Consider the following 20,205-nt stretch of genomic DNA (forward strand, 5'->3'; position numbering starts at 1 on the left):
TGAGCTTTTTGATGCAATAAAATATTGAGTCTAAGTACTTCATAAATTCTTTAACCTATGTACAATTATACTTAGTCTTAATATTAATTAAATACCTAGATATTATAAACAGGAAATATCTGTATAAGGTATCCTATGAATTATTATCTAGGTACCTATACCTATTTGGTTATAGACACGAGTACAATGTGAGTTAGCTTAGGAAACTTGTTGATTAATTACAGATATATTTAGGGCCTCCTGGGCGTTGTAATGTCTGGCGCAAAAATATCTGGAGTATGGACTCTGGACCCAGTTAACCGGTACAAATCTTCTAACTTCAAATCCCAAATAAGCACTTTTTAAAGCGCTTCTAAACAGCTGACGCGATGACTTTTTACTAAGTAGGTAGGTACCTATTTGATTGGTATTAATGAAAATGTGGTCAAGGCAAGAAGTTACTACTTGCTTGATTAACTATTTATAACGTAGGTTATTAGGTAGGTATATCGAAATCGACTATTAGTCCTTGATTAATATTCATGTTGTTAATTCCAGAAATGCCATAAAGTCGTGTTGTTACAATACAAACAAGCACATAGAAGAAAAGAATGCGGATTGATTACGTTTTTTTATTCTGCTAGATACAATAAAAAATATGCGATCTCGCCTGATGGCAAGTGATGACTGATGACGCAATCTAAGTTGGAAGAGGGCTAGCTTAGAAGGGTATGGCATATTAAAACTTGCCCAAGTTTCATTAAAGCCACACGTACGAACGTATTTTTCTGTAAATACCTACCTAGACGTTATATGAAAATATCGCACATGTATTAGTAAAAAATCGGTCAAGTGCGAGTCAGAATCGCACAATAAGAGTTCCGTACGATCGTACTAGAAATAACACTATGGGCATGTAATGCGGAGGGAAGAGAGTCATATCACTAGAAGAATGTCAAATATGCATGTGGAAGGAAAAAAGAGAAGAGGACGACCAAAGAAAAGGTGGATGGATTGCGATGGACGGACGAACAGCAGAGTCTTTAGTAATAGGGTCCCGTTGGCACCCTTCGGGTACAGAACTGTAAAAGATTGTATTGAGAAAACCTGTAGGTACCTACTGTTTTCTGTTTTTACAATAAGTAAGTATATTATTATTAGGTAAGTATGTAATTATTTACATTTTAATTACATTAGATAAAACTAAAAATTGGGTAAGTAAATGGTACTGCAACCAGCAATCGAATACTTATTGCACAATTCTTGAGATTGCCTTGATGTCACCTCGCTACCTATAAATAATAGGATTGTGTACGTTTTGCCTAAACTTATCGCGTTCTCTATTTCGTAACAGCAATTTTGTGTTTATAAACATATTACGGCGACCAAATTAATGTAGTTTCAGTAACAAAGAACGAAACAATAATGGCACAGTATGTTTTTTTAATTATAACTGATAAGTACCACATGCTTACAGCATCAATATGGTCAACAAATGTGAACATTGAAACGTTTACAATAAAACTAAAATAAAAGAATAAATCGGTCTACGGAACAGAAACTATCTCTCTTGGAGCTTTGTTAGTAAGTGAGTAGGTAATTTTATTTGGTTTACACCTAAACAAATTAAGCTTTATTTACCAAACGGACGAGATAAGTAGGTACTTATTGTTAAACATCTGTAGTGAGTACCTATGTAGGTACGTAGTTCCGATGATAATATTCAACTTTATAAACTTTGGCTAATTTCTACAAACATTTATGTTGAGATAGAGAACATAATATTAATTATGGAGAACATAATATTATTGTAGGTGCTAGATCACTCAACGGTGAGAATTATTTATATTGGAATCATTTCTACACAGGTAAGTTATCCTTTCAATATAAGGAATGTTTATGTTTGTTAAATGTAACTTTGTACGGAAGCACCTACATTACAGTACAGTACCTACAGTACAGTCACATGTTGCTCTGTTCTGTTACATTAAGTAGTACCTATCCATTGGTAGGTAGTTCCTAATTTAGTAGGATGGATCATTCAAATTAGATTTAGAAATAAAAGTTAGTAAAGATTGGTGTTGAAATTTATTCACTCTAGTCAGTTAGGCTAAAATCTACAGTTTTTTTGGGAGGATGTGTCCTTTATGTATTTTGTTAAATATCAACTTTTTCTTCAAGCTCCTATAATATCAATTTGAAATAGTAGTATCTCACCTATGTCTTCGGAAAAGGCCACGCCTGGCTGGCGAGCCGCTCGGTCCAGCTCCGTCTTTGTCCAGCTTCTCTGGAGATCGGAACAGCTTCCGGAACGCTGCAGCCACCTTCTCCTTGGACCGCGACGTCATTTTACAAAACTTATTAATCACTTTAAGACCACCAAAAACGTGAACAACCACTATTTTATTTATTTGCCAGTTTACAGTGTCCTCTTTGTTTATTTACAGATTTGAATCTAACCAGAATTTAACAGCGACAATCCTTCAAACGGACAATACGTTTTTTCCGAATCCGTTCAAAACTGCCAGTGTCACATTTGTTTTTACTTGTAGTTTGATGCTTGCAACTTGGTAGTCGATGCCATCAAACGGTACTCTACGCTTGCAGTCTCGCCGCGTGCAATGGCGCACGTGCGACTACTAGCGAAGTGAGAGTGCCGATGAAACCGTATCTTGGCACATTGAATGGAAGTGGCTGGTGGTCGTTCGCGATGTGTCGGCCGGCGGACGTTGTGTCACACGCATGATACAATGCGTCGGCGCATACCGGCCAGCCACACGGCGCTGCGCTGCTCGTGTGAATGAACTAGAACTCAAGTCTTTTATTATCTCTTTTTCTGGTTAGCGTGAACCGATCGGATCGCCTAGCCCTGAAACAAAGGAAATCATTTTAAGTACACGTACTCGCTTTTGTTAACTGGGTCAATTTTAGAGGCAATAATTAACTTTGACCGTGAATATTAAATATTTCCATTGCTCGTTTTTGTTGTATATTTATTACGCGTTATTTAATTATTATACCTAGTACCTACCTAGCCATTGTAAGTTTAACTGGGAAATAGGTGCAGCCTTGCATACAAAACAGGCTATAATTGTGCTTATAAGTGAGTGCTATCTGGTCAACTTAGGTAGAGTAAAACGATACTGTACCTACATTGTTGTGTACTTGTTCTTTTATCACCTCTATTTTTTTTCGTAGGGATATCCTCATAGGTACCACCGTGCCCGACGAGACACGAAGGTTATGTTGGACTCTTATCGACTAAAAGCCAGCAATGTTCTACGCATCATCTGATGGCTGGGCTACTGGACCAAACTTGTTCATGCACCCAGCCAGCGGCGCCTACTGCAATAGACCCTCCTTCGGGAATCGGGATCCTACATACCCTACATACAAGTTACTACATACCCATCTGAAGCGCACGAGGAACGCAAAGGTGCGCACCTTTGCGTTCTACGGACTGAAAGACCCATTTTCCTATCGGGCGACAGATTCCCCGTATAATCCAACTCATCTAGCAAATGTCAAACCGTTATGTGACTGATAAAACTAAAAGTAACTGTAGGCATTATTAATTTTCATATCGAATTTTCTCAATGCCTTGTCCCACGCTTATGTCATCAAATTATGTTACGTTACGTAAAGGACAACATAGAGCGGAGTTTATTTCGTGACATGTTACGTAAATGTTTTTAGGTCTACGTTACGCTTATTGCGTTTATGTCAAATACCTACATATATTATGTAAAACTCTCTCCTAATAAAACTAAACAAATTCACGGGCAAAGTCTACGGAAAAATTTAGGAAATTGTGTGAGCACTCGGGCCAACCATCCGAATTCAATGATTTATTCAATGATTTATTCAATGATTTATTCAATAAAATGTAGGTACAATATGTTGGAATAATGTCTGATGAGCCTTATACATTTTACCACTATAACTGGTGTTTGAATATTATCTTAAATTCAATTAAATTAAATACAAATAAAGTCAAGACTAAAATATTAAGTAAAGAAAGACATACATAGACTTTACACAAGCAAAGTATAAAATAATAGTTAAATAAAGATCAAAAAATGTCAACATTATAAAAACCATAAAAAACATATCAATTGTTATTAACAACTCAAAATATGCTTGTCTGTTAGGTAGTGCTTAATGTCAGAATATATTTTGTTTTTTACACATATTTTAAAAATAATTAGACAAACAAAATAAAAATAAAAACTAGAGATATCGAAAAATCATAGGTGCTATTATTTATAAGGATTCAAGTATTCCTTAATCGAATAGAAGCATTTCTCTAATAGCCACTTATTTAAAAATGATTTTAATGTAGTTAATGGCATAACTTTGACGTGGGAAGGAAGCTGATTAAATATGCTTATTGCCATGCAATACGAATTATTTTGGAATAAGCATAATTTTATATCAGGGTATATCAATCTGTCTTTGTGTCTCGTTGCTTTTCCAAGTGCATCTCCATGTCTGGTGAAGAGATCAGGGTTATTTTTTACAAATATGCACATTTCTTTTATATACATACAAGGTAGAGGGAGTATATTAAGGGATTTAAAAAGAGGTTTGCAACTATCCAAATAGTGAGCTCCGCATATTGCCCGTATACATTTTTTTTGTACTTTGAATGCTCTGTCTATGTCAACTGAGTTACCCCAAATTATCAGACCGTAATTAAGTACAGATGATACGTAACCGTGATACGCACTCAAAACAGCGTCTCTAGTGGCTATCTTCCTTAATTTTTTTAAAGCGAACACAAACTTATTGATTCTACTACATACAATGTCAATGTGATTTTTCCAGTTGCAGTGTTTATCAAGTTCAATCCCTAGAAATTTGGTTGATTCCACTTTACATATGACACTGTTATTGTAATGAATATGAAGAGGAATATCTTTAGCTTGAACGCTTTTGAATGCCACAATTTTTGTTTTATCTACATTAAGTTTTAAATTATTTTTATCTAGCCAGTCTATGATCTGATTGATAGTTAGGTTGATGTCTGAATTAAATGTTTTTTCGTTAGTACATTTGATTAAAACAGTGGTATCGTCAGCGAATAGGATGGTTTGGTGTTGTGTTACCTCAGGAAGATCGTTTATATATAGTAAGAATAAAATTGGTCCTAAAATGCTTCCCTGAGGTACACCGGTTTTGTTATGCTTAAATGTGGATTGGTACGTACGTTTTACGCCGTCTACAACTTTTGTTATCTGTGTGCACTGCACTCTTTCCGTCAAATAGCTTTTAAACCAGTCTTGTGCAATTCCACGAACTCCATATCGTTCGAGCTTCGATAGAAGTATATCATGGCACACAAAGTCAAACGCTTTGCTCATGTCAAAGAAAATTGCTACTATGGGAATACGTTGGTTAATGCTTTCAGTTATCAATTTAATTAAATTAAAACAAGCTTTCGTAGTTGAACTATTTTTCCGAAATCCAAATTGCTGTTCTTTTAGAATATTAGTTTTAGTTATAAAGTTATTTAGCCTAGTGTACATAGCCTTCTCGAATATCTTCGAAAATATAGTTATTAAGGTAATGGGTCTATAGTTAGACATTTCAGTTTTGTCGCCTTTCTTAAATATAGGATTGACAACTGATATCTTTAACTGTTGCGGAAACGTACCACATTCAAAAGATAAGTTGATTAAATGACTTAGTGGGTGACAGATATGCACCGCTACTTCTTTAACAATATCAGTTCTTATGTTATCATAACCTACAGATTTTGAATTGTTGAGTGACATGATTCCGAACATATTACACAAGGCCTTTGATAAATAAACATTGCTTCCCCAGCACCTTTTTATTTACGTCCCAAGTCGACCTTGGCTTGCCCTTAGCAGGGACGGGGCTGGACGGCCACTAGGGTTGTAAGGTAGGCCTACTTAGGTACCTAATAAATCCACTTTTTTCGAACATTATTTTTTATGACATAGAAGATTTGTGATTTGAAATAAAACAAAGGTAAAGTAAAATGCGGTTTTGCGGTATTTACATAAATAATTTTATTCTGATTAATACCTAAGTAGGTAGTTATCTAATAATAAAATTTTTACTCTCGACCTAGGTACCTACTTGTAACTGCTTATCTAACTCCTTTATTCTCTATTAATATTACCTATTATAAAGGCTAAAGTTTCAAGTGTGTATTATGTGTGTATGTTTGTTACTCTTTCACGCAAAAATGGAGATAGATTTTACCCTGGATTAACACATATAGGCTACTTTTTATCCCGGAAAATTAAAGGGTTCCTACGGGATTTTTAAAAACCTACGCATATACGAACGAAGTCGCGGGCATCAGCTAATTCGTAGGTAATATGTATTACCTACGAAAGTACAAATATGTCAGTCGATAATCAGGTAAGTGCCTGTTACCTAAGTAGGTGATGCTCTATAAATGCTTAGTTTGTTGAATTCAGAAACTATCCCGGGAAACTCAAAGAGTTGGTTACCCTAGATGAAGGACACAGAAGCCTACGCATATTGGCAAATTGCCCGATACTAGGTATTATAACCCTAAAAGGGATCATGACGTGACCTCCATTTTCCTCAGCCTTATAGATGATAAAAAAATATTCAGCAGCTACACAAATTACCTACATTGCTAAACATTAAACTAAGAAACGCTGAAATATTAGGTACCTATAGTAAAATTGTTTTTCTGACCCTCGGTATATTTTAATAGTGGTGATAGCAAAAAAAAAACCAAAATTAAAATCATAACCCTTCCTTTTGGCTTTGCTGCAGTTCGGTAAAAAATATTGTGTCTAAATAGGTAGTAGTATTTTCCGCAATTATCATCGCTCCGGCGAGACTCGAACGTCTCGTTTTGAGACTTCCGAGTAGGTACGTAGGTGTATAATACAGGTTGTACAGAATTTTCCTGGCATGCGAGCGTCAGACTAGACGGCAGGATGGAGTGTAGAGCCGTGTAGGTAGTTATACAACGCTTCAAAAATCAAAAGGCTTCCATCCTCGCGAAACAAAAGACTGTCGACATTGCGACACTAATTGATGGACCACACACAATTGAAATTTGCATGTGCAGAATGGTGTACCTACGTGCATGGACTTTAAAATTACGATTTTATAAATATTCCATCAAGAATAATTCAAGATGCCTGACAGGTGGTTAAAAATCTTAATTTTACTACCTTGCGAGCTTTTAAGTAACAGGTTTTAAAATTGTTAAATTCAATACCTAATGTTTATTCAAAATTCAAAATATTTTTATTCAATTAGATTTTTACAAGTTCTTTTGAATAGTCAAAAGCATCTACCACTGGTTCGGAATGCCTTTCCTACCGAGATTATAGAGATTAAACAACAAATACTGAATCAACGATTTATAAAATAGTTTGTAAGCTGTGACCAAAACAAACGGACATTTTTTGGGTTTTTCTTTCATGGTTTATTGCGATGTTCTAGCTCGGAAAATATTTCATATTTTCTATTTCATACCCCCAAAATATGATGTTCATAATAATTATGTACGGAACCCTTAAAGAGCGAGGCTCGACTCACACTTGATTGGTTTTTATTAACCCCCGACCCAAAAAGAGGTGTGTTATAAGTTTGACGTGTGTATCTGTGTGTCTGTGTATCTGTCTGTGGCATCATAGCGCCTAAACGAATGAACCGATTTTAATTTAGTTTTTTTGTTTAAAAGGTGGCTTGATCGAGAGTGTTCTTAGCTATAATCCAAGAAAATCCGTTCAGCCGTTTGAAAGTTATCAGCTCTTTTCCAGTTACTGTAACCTTCACTTTTCGGGGGTGTTATAAATTTTTAATTTACACTTGTTTTAATTGTGGCGTTTTCACAAGGCGACTGAAGGCTAAATCTTATTTTGAAAGATTTTGGATTCCTAATTGAAAGCGAGTAATCATAGTTATAGGTATTTATATCTACTATTTTAAATTATAATAGAGTGAAGGCAGAACGAAGCTAGCGTTCGCGTCGCTGCAAATTAATTTGGAATGCGTTTTCCAATATCGTTGAGGGTACTAGATACCTACATGAAGCGCCCAGCTAGATGCAAGTCAACCGCCAATTTAGATGTCACCCCTCTGTCTGTTATTTTGGAATTGAAATGCATTTGAGAAATATGGTTAGTTAAATCATTCCAAAATCGAATTTGATTCACCTAGGTATTTGTTGAATGAGGGTCTACTATCTACGTGAGAAGAAAATCGAAAATCTACCTACTTAGCACAACAAGTGTAAATGAAAAATTTATATCACCCCCGACAAGTGAAGGTAACAGTAACTAGAAAAGAGCTGATAACTTTCAAACGGCTGAACCGATTTTCTTGGATTATAGCTAAGAAAACTCTCGATCAAGCCACCTTATAAACAATAAAAAACTAAATTAAAATCGGTTCATTAGTTTAGGAGCTATGATGCCACAGACAGATACACAGATACACACCGCAAACTTATAACACCCCTCTTTTTGGGTAGGAGGTTAAAAATACAGCTAAGCGCAAAGGTGTCTTTCTTTAAAATATATTTCCTAAAAGAAAGGTCTAAGCTACAAGACTTAAAAAACCTAACCTACTCGCTACTCCATTATTAGAGTGTGGCTCTGTGCATGTAGGTAGCGCCATTAGCACGGGTAGCACGCTACATTAACTTGCAGGTTGACTCGTGCATATATTTTGCCCCTAATATATATAATTAATATAAATTAATTATTGTAGATGCACAGTGCACATACAGTATACACCCCATACATACCTACTTGTATATCTATTACTACTTGATGCCCGCGATTTCATAAGTAGGGGATATAGTTGTATAAAAATCCCGTGGGATCTCTTTGATTTTCCGGGACCATACGGATAGGTCATGAAAAGATAGCAAATAGACACACTATCGCATATCAGTACGTTTGTGGTGTGGGACAATAACGATATACCTAGGTACCCTATAAGATATGCAGGTTTTCTCAAGATGTTTGCTTTTGCTGAAAAGTGCGTGATAAATTGATGAGTAAAATACCTAGGTAGGTAGGTAATATCAGAGGCGCTTTACCCTGGCGATCTGCGTTCTAAGTAGGTACCTACCTATTCACTAGGCCTTCACAGCTGAAAATACGTACCTATATCTATTGCGGATATAGGTATTTACCTGTTGTACGCAAAATTTGTTGTACGCAAAAATTCGAAATTGTTGACCAATGTAAAAAACGCAAAAGCCAACAATTAGAGGCGGGCGCGTTACGTACGCGAAACAATGTGATGCTGCGTGCTGGTCAAAGGAAGTATTCGATGAACGTCAATATATCCGCCCTCAGCCTCGCGTACGATATAAATTGTGGCCAGGGTCATTCACTACGAGAGAACACGTATACCTATCTCTTTGTCTCAAGTAGGTAGTCTCCTACATAACATGGGTTTCAACTTTTAATCATTGTGTTACTAATTGGACTGCTTTTATTATCTTACTACCCCGCGACTACCAAAATCCTGTAGGAACTATTTGATTTCCCAGAACAAAAAGTAGCTTACATCTGTGTGTTCGGGTTGCAAGCTATCCTGTATTAAATAGGTAATGCCCAAATATTAATATAGAACCTTACATACAATAATATATTCGGTAATAAATTAAATTATTATTTACAACTTTTTAGTGTTTGTGGTTGAAGTCGGTTTTTTTAAATAAGTAGTTAGGTACTAAGCATTCTTTTTATAAAGTCTGAAGCGAACTCTATTTATTAACTATAGCGAATAAATATGGATTGCATATGAAAAAGAAGTATCTAAATTATAAACTCTAAAGGTACCTAAGTGTGGCATTATTTACGCGTCGATCCCAATTTTTTTTATTGAAGTCAAGCAGCAAATACTTACTTAGTTTTAAGTTTAACGATTAGGTAAATTGTGCAATTTATTTTAGTGTTATTGTTTATACCTATATATAAGTAGTTTTAGTAGTTTCAACTTGTTCTATTGGGTTTTTACTCGTATCCCCACGCATCGCATTTATTAGTCAGAAGTCTTTGAAAGTGTCTCTAGTGACTACCTAGTGAATGTGATCATGCCGGTCCAGCTCTGGGGATCTGTATTCTGTACCTTACGTGACAGGATGCGTTCAAATGCAATTGTAGATACTACAAGTGTTACATAACAATAAGTCATGTTGTTTGTAATATGGATCAAACTCATATGACTTTAGTCATAAAAGCGAATTTGAATCTAGATCTTAAAAGATAGCTAGGTAGGTACTCTTACGTATGCATCCTAGTGCGAACGCGAACGTCAAGATGAAACTATAGGTAAGTACCTATCTGTCTAAATCGAGCACATTGCGCCCAGGTTATCAAATTGACTAGTTGGAAATCGAAGTCTACAAGGACAGTCTGCTTTTTAAGGCCACGGAGCAGCGGTCCAGAGGTCGCCAACAAAAAAGAGATGGAGAGACCCAGCTAATTCTTATTATTTTCAATGTCAAAGTCGTTAAAAACCATTTATTCAAAATAGTGTACCACTGTACACTTTTATTGCATATTTGTAAGATACCTTTTGCAGGTAGCTACATATTTAATGGTGATAATTAATTGACTAAAGTTACGATGGTTCTAAACGCGCCCTAGTCTTAGAAGACGCCCACAACAAACTCAGCCGCGTATTCTTTATTAAATTAACTTAATCGAAGCGGTGTCATCTAGTGAAATGAAATGAAATGAATAATTATTTATGTAATTATGCGTTTCGTGGAGTCCTAGCCCCTAAACTAGGACAGCCCGTATTATATACCTACTGAATTTTAACGATTTTTAACCCCCGACCCAAAAAGAGGGGTGTTATAAGTTTGACGTGTGTATCTGTGTATCTGTCTGTGGCATCGTAGCGCCTAAACGAATGAACCGATTTTAATTTAGTTTTTTTTTTTGTTTGAAAGGTGGCTTGATCGAGAGTGTTCTTAGCTATCATCCAAGAAAATCGGTTCAGCCGTTTGAAAGTTATCAGCTTTTACCTAGTTACTGTAACTTCACTTGTCGGGGGTTTTATAAATTTTTAATTTACACTTGTGTTACTTTGTTTTGTCACCTAAAGCTCAGAATACATAGGTAATATTGCCCAAAGTTAATATCCTGTGCCGGCTGTAGGTACCTCATACTCGTAAAAGTGTATCAAGTAGGTAATTCAAGCTGCCCTTTATTGACCTTTTGACCTTACAAGGATCAATATGAACGATCTTGCTCCACCCATTAACGCAGCCTACAACTAAGCACGGGTGTCCACTCTCCTTTCAGAATGAGAACAGTTTAGGCCATAGTCCACCAGGCTAAACAAGTGCGGATTGGCAGACTACACATAACTTTGAGAACATTATGGAGAAATCTCAAGCATACAGCTTTGTTCACGATGTTTTTCCATCACCGAATCGAATTTGAGATAGGGCAGCATTGGTTACAGGTAGGGCGGAAGTAACACGGACTCCTAAATCAATCACCATCACCATTCAAAAATTAAATTATTCGTAGACAGGTATTTTTACCTGAAATTTTGGAAAAATACCCGAGTACAGAACCCTCAGTGCGCGAGCCTGACTCGCACTTGGCTGGGTTTTTATAATTATCATCATTTCTTTAAATATAAACACCAATTTATTATAAGTAAGTAGTATAGGTAGTAGTACCAGTCTTGATTTGAACTATCTATTACAAAACGATGTTGATAAATATTATGATAATTTAATGGCCTATTTTTATGCCTACTGTCGAATCGGCCGAGCTAGGAGCATTGTCTCTTGTTTTATAGAGATCTAACGACATCCCAGCTATGATAATCATCAACAGGCGCCACGTTGTATAGCCATAATAAACGTCGTTGGGCTTAACGATGCTGCACTCATGTATTTGAAATTCTCGTTTTAATGATAGGATAAAATGAATCATGTCTCTACTCTCTATTTATACCTACTGTTCTTAGCTTCAAACCAATTAGAGGGAGATTTAATTATAGTGTTTCGTGTGTCAACTAGGTACCTAGTCTGGTTCTTTATGTACCTATCTAACCATTAAGATTTAAGATTCATTAGGGTAGAGCATAGTGGAAATGTGAGATTGTCGCTAGGCTGATGAATACGATACGATGGACCCATAATCAGGCGCGGGTCCAACCCTCAAATAAGGTTGTGGGCACAGCCACTCGAAAATCGGCCAAGTGCTAGTCGGAGTATGAACTCCCTCATGATCGATAGGTATAGTGCAAGATGTTTACAAAATATATGACGTCCTGATCAAGACTTTGTAGACTGTAGTGTCCTCGAACCTGTCTAGTTCCACGTGGGCCTGGGCAAAGCCATGGGTCAAACACTAGTAAATTAATAAACCTGTAAAATGTTAGCTATTTGCTCACGAAAATTACAAAGGTAAATGTGTGTTAGTTTGCACATCGCAGTGTCCCATTTAGATTTTAGACATAACTACTAAACCGATTTTGATGAAACAAGAAGTTTAAAGCATATCCGTGTGACGTCATAAGTGTGTTAGGGTTGTAGGCATGCCCATGCATCGTGCCCACAACCGCGCTTGCCCATAATGACCCATAATTGCGGGTTATTTTAAAAGTAGGCTTATTTTCATAGCGATAGTTAAAGCGTTGCTAATGCTAGAGATAAATGTTCTTTCGAATAATTTTTAGTCCGTGTCTGACCGATAAGGTTTGGAATGCCCTTCCGGCATCCGTATGTCATGCCACGTATTTAATCTAAATACCTTCAAAGCAAGTATAGGCATCATCTAGGCAAGCGCGCTCCAACCATCATTGCATGGCTACGTCAAGCGTAAGCCTATCTTGCAGTAATAATAAAAAATAGGGTCTTTATAATATTATATCATATTGGAATTTCTTAATATTACTTATGTTAAAATGTGAAATAGGTACCTAGGTACAAAATATCCCCTTAGATTGCCGCGGTCTGAGTGTCACTATATTTTACTTATCTATTGATATTACGCTATTTTACAATTTACCTGCTAAGTACCATTCGTCATATTATAAATCAACTACATATTTATCTCAGAACAAAATATTAAGAAATATTTTCAGTTTCATTAAGCATGTACCTAGGTCCTAGGTACCTTATCCTAACTAAATACCTAGTCATTTAAAAATATTTAAGTAACTACTTCTTACCTTCTGCACAATCGAAGGTCGGTAAAGGGGATTGAGGCTAGAGGTCACACACGCGGCTGGACCATATCGGCGAGTCCCGCACACTGAGATCGCAGCTCCGAGTCACGAGAGGGCGTCCCTCTCGCAAACCTCAGACCATCGATCCACCCTCCGTCACCCCATCCCTGAACAACTCTCCACTTTTAATATAATAAGAGTAGAGCGCATTTTGCCCCGTCACATCCCAACTATTCCCAAGCGATCCCTGCTGACGTAAAACGCGTAGAGCTTAGTGGCGGTGATTGCTGCGTTTTATGTTTTTACGGACAACGTTATTGTGTTAATAATCTCCTATCTTGCTTTTATTACGTACCTAGTACCTATCTACAGTCACTTTTTTTAACTGCCCGATAACGAGATATCTAGGTATACTTAATCGTCAATCAACGCTCTCCTAACGGAACGCGTTAGCGATAATAGTGACAGATTAGGTTGCGGCCATTTCAATGCGGATATTTTTTCGATTAGGTATACTTGCACCTTACCTGTTAAATGCACTATCAATAAATAAGCGACTCAGATTATATAATCTACATCTATTATAGAGAGGTAAAGTTTGTAAGTTTGGATGTAAGAGGTAATCTCTAAAACTAGGTAGGTATCTACTCATCAGATATTTAAAAATTCTTTCAGAGCCACATTATTCCCGCGTGCTATAGGGTATTATACCTACCTATAATATATGGCGAAATAATCAGTTTTAAGGTTAGATTCTATATTTTAGAAACTACAAAAGCAATGTAGAGCTGCAAAGTTTCGTGGTCTGCCATTTTAAGTTAGGTACAACCAACTTTTAGTTCACCCAAGGATATGCCCAAGTGCTGCAGGCTACTGACATTCGCCCGGCTCGAGTGCCTATATCGGGGCTAGGAGTTCAAATAAAATAAGGGGTAAACAAACAACATAACTTTATTTCGTATATGAATTGATAACTTTTAATCACAACAAGTCTACAATCATTACTTTGTAGTACAATGTTCCTATAGGTACATATTTTAATTGACTTCATGTCAATTTATGCAAAACAACGAAATCCTTGAAAACAACTTACGGCGGGCGTGAGCAGAAGTTAACCAATGGCAATATTTATAGACTGGTCTGATATGTATATTTTAGAAAAGTAAAACTGAGCGACACCGATACTACAACCTGAAACAAGGTGTTGCGATGACGATGACGTAGACACTCGATGTCACTGAGGCTGAGATCTATAGAGCGCACTTTGACTTTGCTCGGACTTAAGATACTGTTAAAACGAGACAGCGTTATACCGCTGGCATAAATCTGTCTCGTATTAACTGAAGCTTAAGTCTAAGCAAAGTAAAGTGCGCTCTATAGATTTCAACCTGAGTGTCTAGTCTAGTGTCGTCGTGTGTCTTTAGCTTAATACTTTGAAACAGCAAGTAGTTCCCCTGGGTGCTGAAGGATATAGACATTGGTTAACGTCAGGTCAGGCCCAAACCGTGGGTATATAATGCGTAAATTTAGAAAAAGGGCTAGCCAGATTTGTCTGTGTGTCTATGCGTCAATACCTGTGGAAAGCCCTTCCTCAAAATTTACGCACTATACTATATTAAAGTACTGTGGGTACCTATATATCATATTAAATATGATATGTTTTACTTACTCATTCAAATCGTAATATTTTTGAAAAATCATATATATAAGTACCTTTCTATTATTCGTTGAACACAGAAAATTTCAGTGAATTATTATACTTAATTATAATGCAAAGGAAGACCTTTCAAGACAAACTTTAAATATCGGTATTATACAAGTATAATATTTTTACAGTACCTACAAAAATGTTCAATAGAACTTAAGAATATTTAAATTTTTACTATAGACATGAAATTATAATATTGCCAATATTAAAATCTTCTAAAAAATAAAGAAACATAAACTATGTTCAAAATAAGTAATTAATAAAATCCAACAGTATAATTATTCATATCTCTGTCATTCTTAAAATATAATAATTATTGATTTACATACAATTTGCACCTTTTTAGGATTCCGTACCAGAAGGGGACCCTATTACTAAGCCTTCGTTGTCCGTCCGTCCGTCTGTCTGTCAGCGGGCTGTATCTCTTGAACCGTAGGCAGTGATGAACACAGAATGTGTATTTCTCTTGCCGTTGTAACAACAAATAATAAAAATTTTAAAATGGCCGCTACGAGAATTAAAGTTTTATTTCTTTAACAATGGTACGGAGCCCTTCGTGTGCGAGTCCAACTCGCACTTGACCGATTTTACTTATTTGTACTAACTAAAATAAAACTATGCGATCTAGAACACAACCTTCACTAGAGTTTGTCTAGTGAAAGCTGAGAGTGAAAAATAGCGGATTTATAAAACTTAGGTCATGTATCCCCGTCTTAACATATATTATTTGATAGGTAGTTTTTTAACATTTTGGTTTAATAACATATGTAAATATTATATGCATTAATCCTGTTTTCAAACTCATGATTTTAAACTAGACTAGTTACTTACATCAATAAAATAACTAGGTAATAAAGTATCTTCTGTAAATAAAATTCTGTATTAACAGGTTTTTATGCTTAAAGAATAATTTAATTGATACCACGCGATTTCTATTCACTGTATTACAACTGATTTAAAAAAAAAATTGGTAAATTTATATAAAAACCGTCTAATAAATATAAATCCATCAGAATTTGACTGAGCAAAAAACATATTAAATAAACAAATCTAGTATCCAAACAGTGTGGTGTGGATATAAAAACAACAAGTGACATTTTCAGTAGTGTTGCAGGTTTCTAAAGACGCCAAAATCACTCTCAGCTTTCGTTATAAGACTTTATACCTATTTGATAGTTAAATTAAACTGACTAAAATTAAAAGCTGACATATTTTTAAAATAATTGTACAAAATATATTAAATTAATTATGTAGGTATTGTACTTATTTGTTAAAATATTAGGTATGCATGCATATTTCATAATATACAAAGAAATGTATTTACTAATTTTACTTACTTGATAAAACAATTCCTGGCGTTAACGTCACAGAAAACTTATTTCAGTCTACCCTATTCACTATTAAAATTACTTATTGATACATCGAATATTATTGTTTCCAAATCTAAGAGTTTATAATATGTATAAGTAAAATGAAATGTTTTTAAGGTCTCCTTTTAATAATTTTGGTACAACTTGAAAAAAAGGGAGAAAAATAACATTAATAGCGTTGCGTGATCTAAGTCTGCACTTTAATAACTCTTATCCGTGACTTAAGTCGTCCATATATTTTGCATGGTGTAAAAATGCATTACTTAAATCACGAATAGGCGTTACCTACGTAGGTACGTTTACACGTAGGTAGGTTTTGCACACGAGTTATATAATAATACTTGTGACTTGAGCAAGTCTGTCACTTATTTGTTTTATTATTGATCGACTACTTAAGTCACACATATTGTTATGTACCTACTGTCCGTGTGTCTATGTAATTCTTCCAATTCTTCCGGTATCTGTAGCAAAATCGAAATTAAGTGCCTAGATTCAAACTTTTAAAATTACATAACATACCTTATTGTACCTACTATGTAGGTAATAATGAGATACTGGTACTGATTCTGAGCACAAATAAATTTTAGAGTATTCGCATCTTCTTCTTACTAATGTAATATGAAAAGGACAGACACAGTTTGAGAGTTTTAAATTTGATTTAGAGCTGTCAAACCTCGTGACTATAGCTGCCAGTCGCAAGCCTATTTTTTAAATTTAGCGTAGCGTGCACTAAAATTTAAACAATAAATAGGTTCTTCAAATGTGAAATTCATGTTCCGTCCTTTTTTAGCAATATTAAAAAGAAAAAGATGCAGATAATCTTTTAGTCTAGTCTAGAGAAATACAACAGAATCGGCGCCACTGTTACAGTATTTGAGGGGTCTAAAAGCAAAACCGCCTCTTTGCATAAAATTCACAAAATCAAATATTTGTATGCGTGAAAAGACACGTTCGGGCTAAACAAATGTGAAATAACATTTTGGGCCATAAGCGCCTCTAAACAGTATTAAATTGCAGTCAAAATCGTCGGTAAAATGCAAAAGCGCCTGTTTGAAGACTAATATCAGGTGCAAACGCGCCACTGTTGAATTGAGCCAATGAGATGCGAATATAGCGCCATACTGTCATGGCGGCCGTGATCGAGTTTCTGTGAACACGCTTAGATTTCCAGAACCAGTTTTTATTAATTTTCGAGTGCTTATGGAGGTTAACATCACACCAGTGGCTCCAAATAGAGCCAGAAAAAGGATAAGGGACCCTGCGCATTGGAAACGCAACATAAAAAAACGTGAAAGGTAATGATTTCAAAGCGTTTACGTATAGTGTTTTGAGACCAATTTGAGACCTTGGTGGGATGTGTTTATGCGATAGTGTTTAGACTTTAGTTAAATATGAAAGTCGATTTTAACAGGACTTCTTTTATTTTGTCATTTTATCCAAGAAAACTAAAAATAGGCAATAATATTATAAGTAATTATATTATTGCATACTGCAATTATATTATTACTTAATATTTTCATTATTTTTTATTTAATTTGTATCAATTGAATACTATTTTATAGAACCCTACCTGACGCGCACTTGGCTGTTTTCTTTTGAGTGGGTTGGTTTGGTAATTTATTAATAAATAACATTGTTTATTTTGTTTGGTGGAAATCAGCGCAGTCTTTGAAATATGAAGTCATAGGATTTTTGTCCTAGCAATTATGTTGTCTTGTAACATTCGTTATTGTTTTGATTTTAGGTATATGCCGAAGAATCTACCAAATTTATCCATCTCTTGTACACATAAGAGCAAGTTAATGAACTGCTCCAAACTAACATCCCAAGATCTCAGAAAGTTTCGCGAGGCCTTTTACTCTAAACCAGAGAAAAACTTTCAAGACAACTTTATACTTAAATATATGAAGGTAAAGGTACCATCCCGGAAGAAGCGTGGTGAGCGCAAGAGAGGTGAATTGATATGTCACACTAGACTTTACATTCGACAGTTCCAAAAACCCTATACAATAATGCAAGTATGTCAAAAATTATTTAAAAGAGTATTAAGCATTACGGAACATAGAATCCGTACAATTGCTAAAAATTATTATACTTCTGGCAAACCTCCTCAGGAGAATCGTGGTGGAGACCGAACATCCATCAAAAATGTGGGTAAAAAAACGGCAGTTATGCAGTTCATAGAATCTTTTAAATGTATTGAGTCCCACTACTGTCGCTCGGCTACCTCTGTACGTAAATATGTTCCATCGGAACTCAATATTCGTAAAATGTGGCGAATGTACAACCAAAAATGCGACGAGCACTTAAAAGTTCGGCAATGTTTCTTTAGAAATATATTTAATAGATCTTACAACATTGGCTTTGTTACCCCAAGGGTAGACGTATGCTCGAAATGTTTATCATTTACAGAGAGAATCAAACATGAACAGGACTCTACAAAAAAGGCCCATTTAATAGGTGAACTAAGGCTGCATAAATTGAAGGCGAAATGCTTTCACAGGTTTTTGAAGGAGTACGATCCTAGCAGATTGACCATTAGTTTTGATTGTCAAAAAAATCAGGTGCTACCGAAAGTGCCTGATCAGTCGGCATACTATAGTCGCCAACTGTACATCTATAATTTTACAATAGTAAAAGGAAACGAGACTCAGAACATTTCCAAAGAAAATGTTTACATAAATTGTTGGACTGAAAACACGCACAGAAAATCGTCTAACGAAATTGCATCAGCTTTATATTTTTTTCTTAAAAATTGTAACTTGGAAGGCAAAAAAGTTCTAAGATTAATGGGAGATGGCTGTGGCTCTCAAAATAAAAATAGTACCATGATTGCCATGCTCTCATATTGGCTAGTAAATGAAGCTCACAGAAACCTTAAAACAATAGAGCTGATATTTCCAGTGCCCGGGCACTCATTTTTGCCCGCGGATAGGGTATTTGGATTAATAGAAAAAGAAGTAAAGAACATGGAACAGATAATACACCCACAGTCCTATATAGATATATATGAGAAATATGGGCAAGTCACAAAGCTCGGTATGGATTGTTCTGTTTTTAATTGGAAAGAATTGGGAATGAATACACTTAAGCGGCCAGGTGAATATCATTTCCAATTTCTGCCCTGTAAACGTTTTTATCTGAAGAGAGTTAAAAATAACCCCCAACGATGCTTGTTAAAAGGTGAAGTTAATTACAATACTGACCTAGGAGCCTACAAGTCTGTCATTAAAAAAAATAAAAGTTTGTACAAAGCTTCAGTTCCTTTAGTAGAAGCAGGAAAAGTCAAAGTGAGTGCACTCAAAATTGGAGATGTAAAGAATTTATTAAAAAGCCATTTTGGTGAAAATTGGGAAACCCAGTATGGCGATGAACTAAACTTTTACACAAATATCATAACGAAAAATACTGATGATACTGAAAATGCAAATGTTCTCGATGGTGATACGGAAAATGAAAATCACGATCTTTGTAATTATTATCCCGAAGAAATTGGATTAAGCGTTTAATATATTTTTATATTCTCTTTTTTATTATTTCAACAAAATGTTTATAATATTAGAATGTTTCTGTCTTTTTTTTAATAAATACTTGAATTTCTTACTTTTACACTTTTTTTATTTTTGTCAATATTTATTAGCATGCTAGTAACATCTTGCATAATGATGTCATAATAATTTGTCAGATACAAAAGCGCCCCTTTCATATTTAGTGAGCTGCAAATCCGCCTACAATTTCGACTTAGATGCAAAAACGCCTCTTTTAAGTTTTATTTTAGAAATTTGACGAAAACAAAGCTTATTTGGGTGGATATGAGGTCAAATTTTAAATAATGTTACTGCCATCAACAGCTCTATTGACGTTTGACTTCATTAGTTTGCCTGCAAAGAAAGATATGCGTTTTTCGTTAGTATTGGAAAAACGTCAACTACGCAAAGTGGCGGGTTTGCTTTTAGACCCCTCATTTGT

At 35.4% G+C, this 20,205-nt stretch overlaps 2 protein-coding genes across 3 annotated transcripts in view; one reads left to right on the forward strand and one right to left on the reverse strand.

Moving 5' to 3' along the window:
- Positions 1-13,259, reverse strand: part of LOC123865457 (ubiquitin-conjugating enzyme E2Q-like protein CG4502) — a 28,165-nt gene extending 14,906 nt beyond the window's left edge. The window contains exons 1-2 of the mRNA XM_045906505.1: positions 13,162-13,259; positions 2,197-2,848 (exon numbers count right to left, since the gene is read on the reverse strand). Coding sequence (XP_045762461.1) covers positions 2,197-2,327 — 131 coding nt within the window. The 5' untranslated portion in view covers positions 2,328-2,848; positions 13,162-13,259. The remainder of the gene's footprint in view (positions 1-2,196; positions 2,849-13,161) is intronic.
- A 3,842-nt stretch (positions 13,260-17,101) lies between these two features.
- On the forward strand, positions 17,102-20,203 carry LOC123865334. 2 transcript variants are annotated; one of them, XM_045906317.1, is made up of 3 exons: positions 17,102-17,531; positions 17,981-18,189; positions 18,649-20,203. In XM_045906317.1, exons 1-3 carry the CDS (start codon positions 17,437-17,439, stop codon positions 19,743-19,745), a joined length of 1,401 nt encoding a protein of 466 aa, XP_045762273.1. In that variant the 5' UTR covers positions 17,102-17,436; the 3' UTR covers positions 19,746-20,203. The 2 variants fall into 2 exon arrangements, with proteins under 2 accessions (XP_045762273.1, XP_045762264.1); XM_045906308.1 differs by having other exon boundaries at positions 17,981-20,203.
- The last annotated feature ends 2 nt before the right edge of the window (positions 20,204-20,205 follow it).

The sequence above is a fragment of the Maniola jurtina genome, chromosome 1, assembly GCF_905333055.1.
Source record: "Maniola jurtina chromosome 1, ilManJurt1.1, whole genome shotgun sequence".
NCBI lineage: Eukaryota > Metazoa > Arthropoda > Insecta > Lepidoptera > Nymphalidae > Maniola > Maniola jurtina.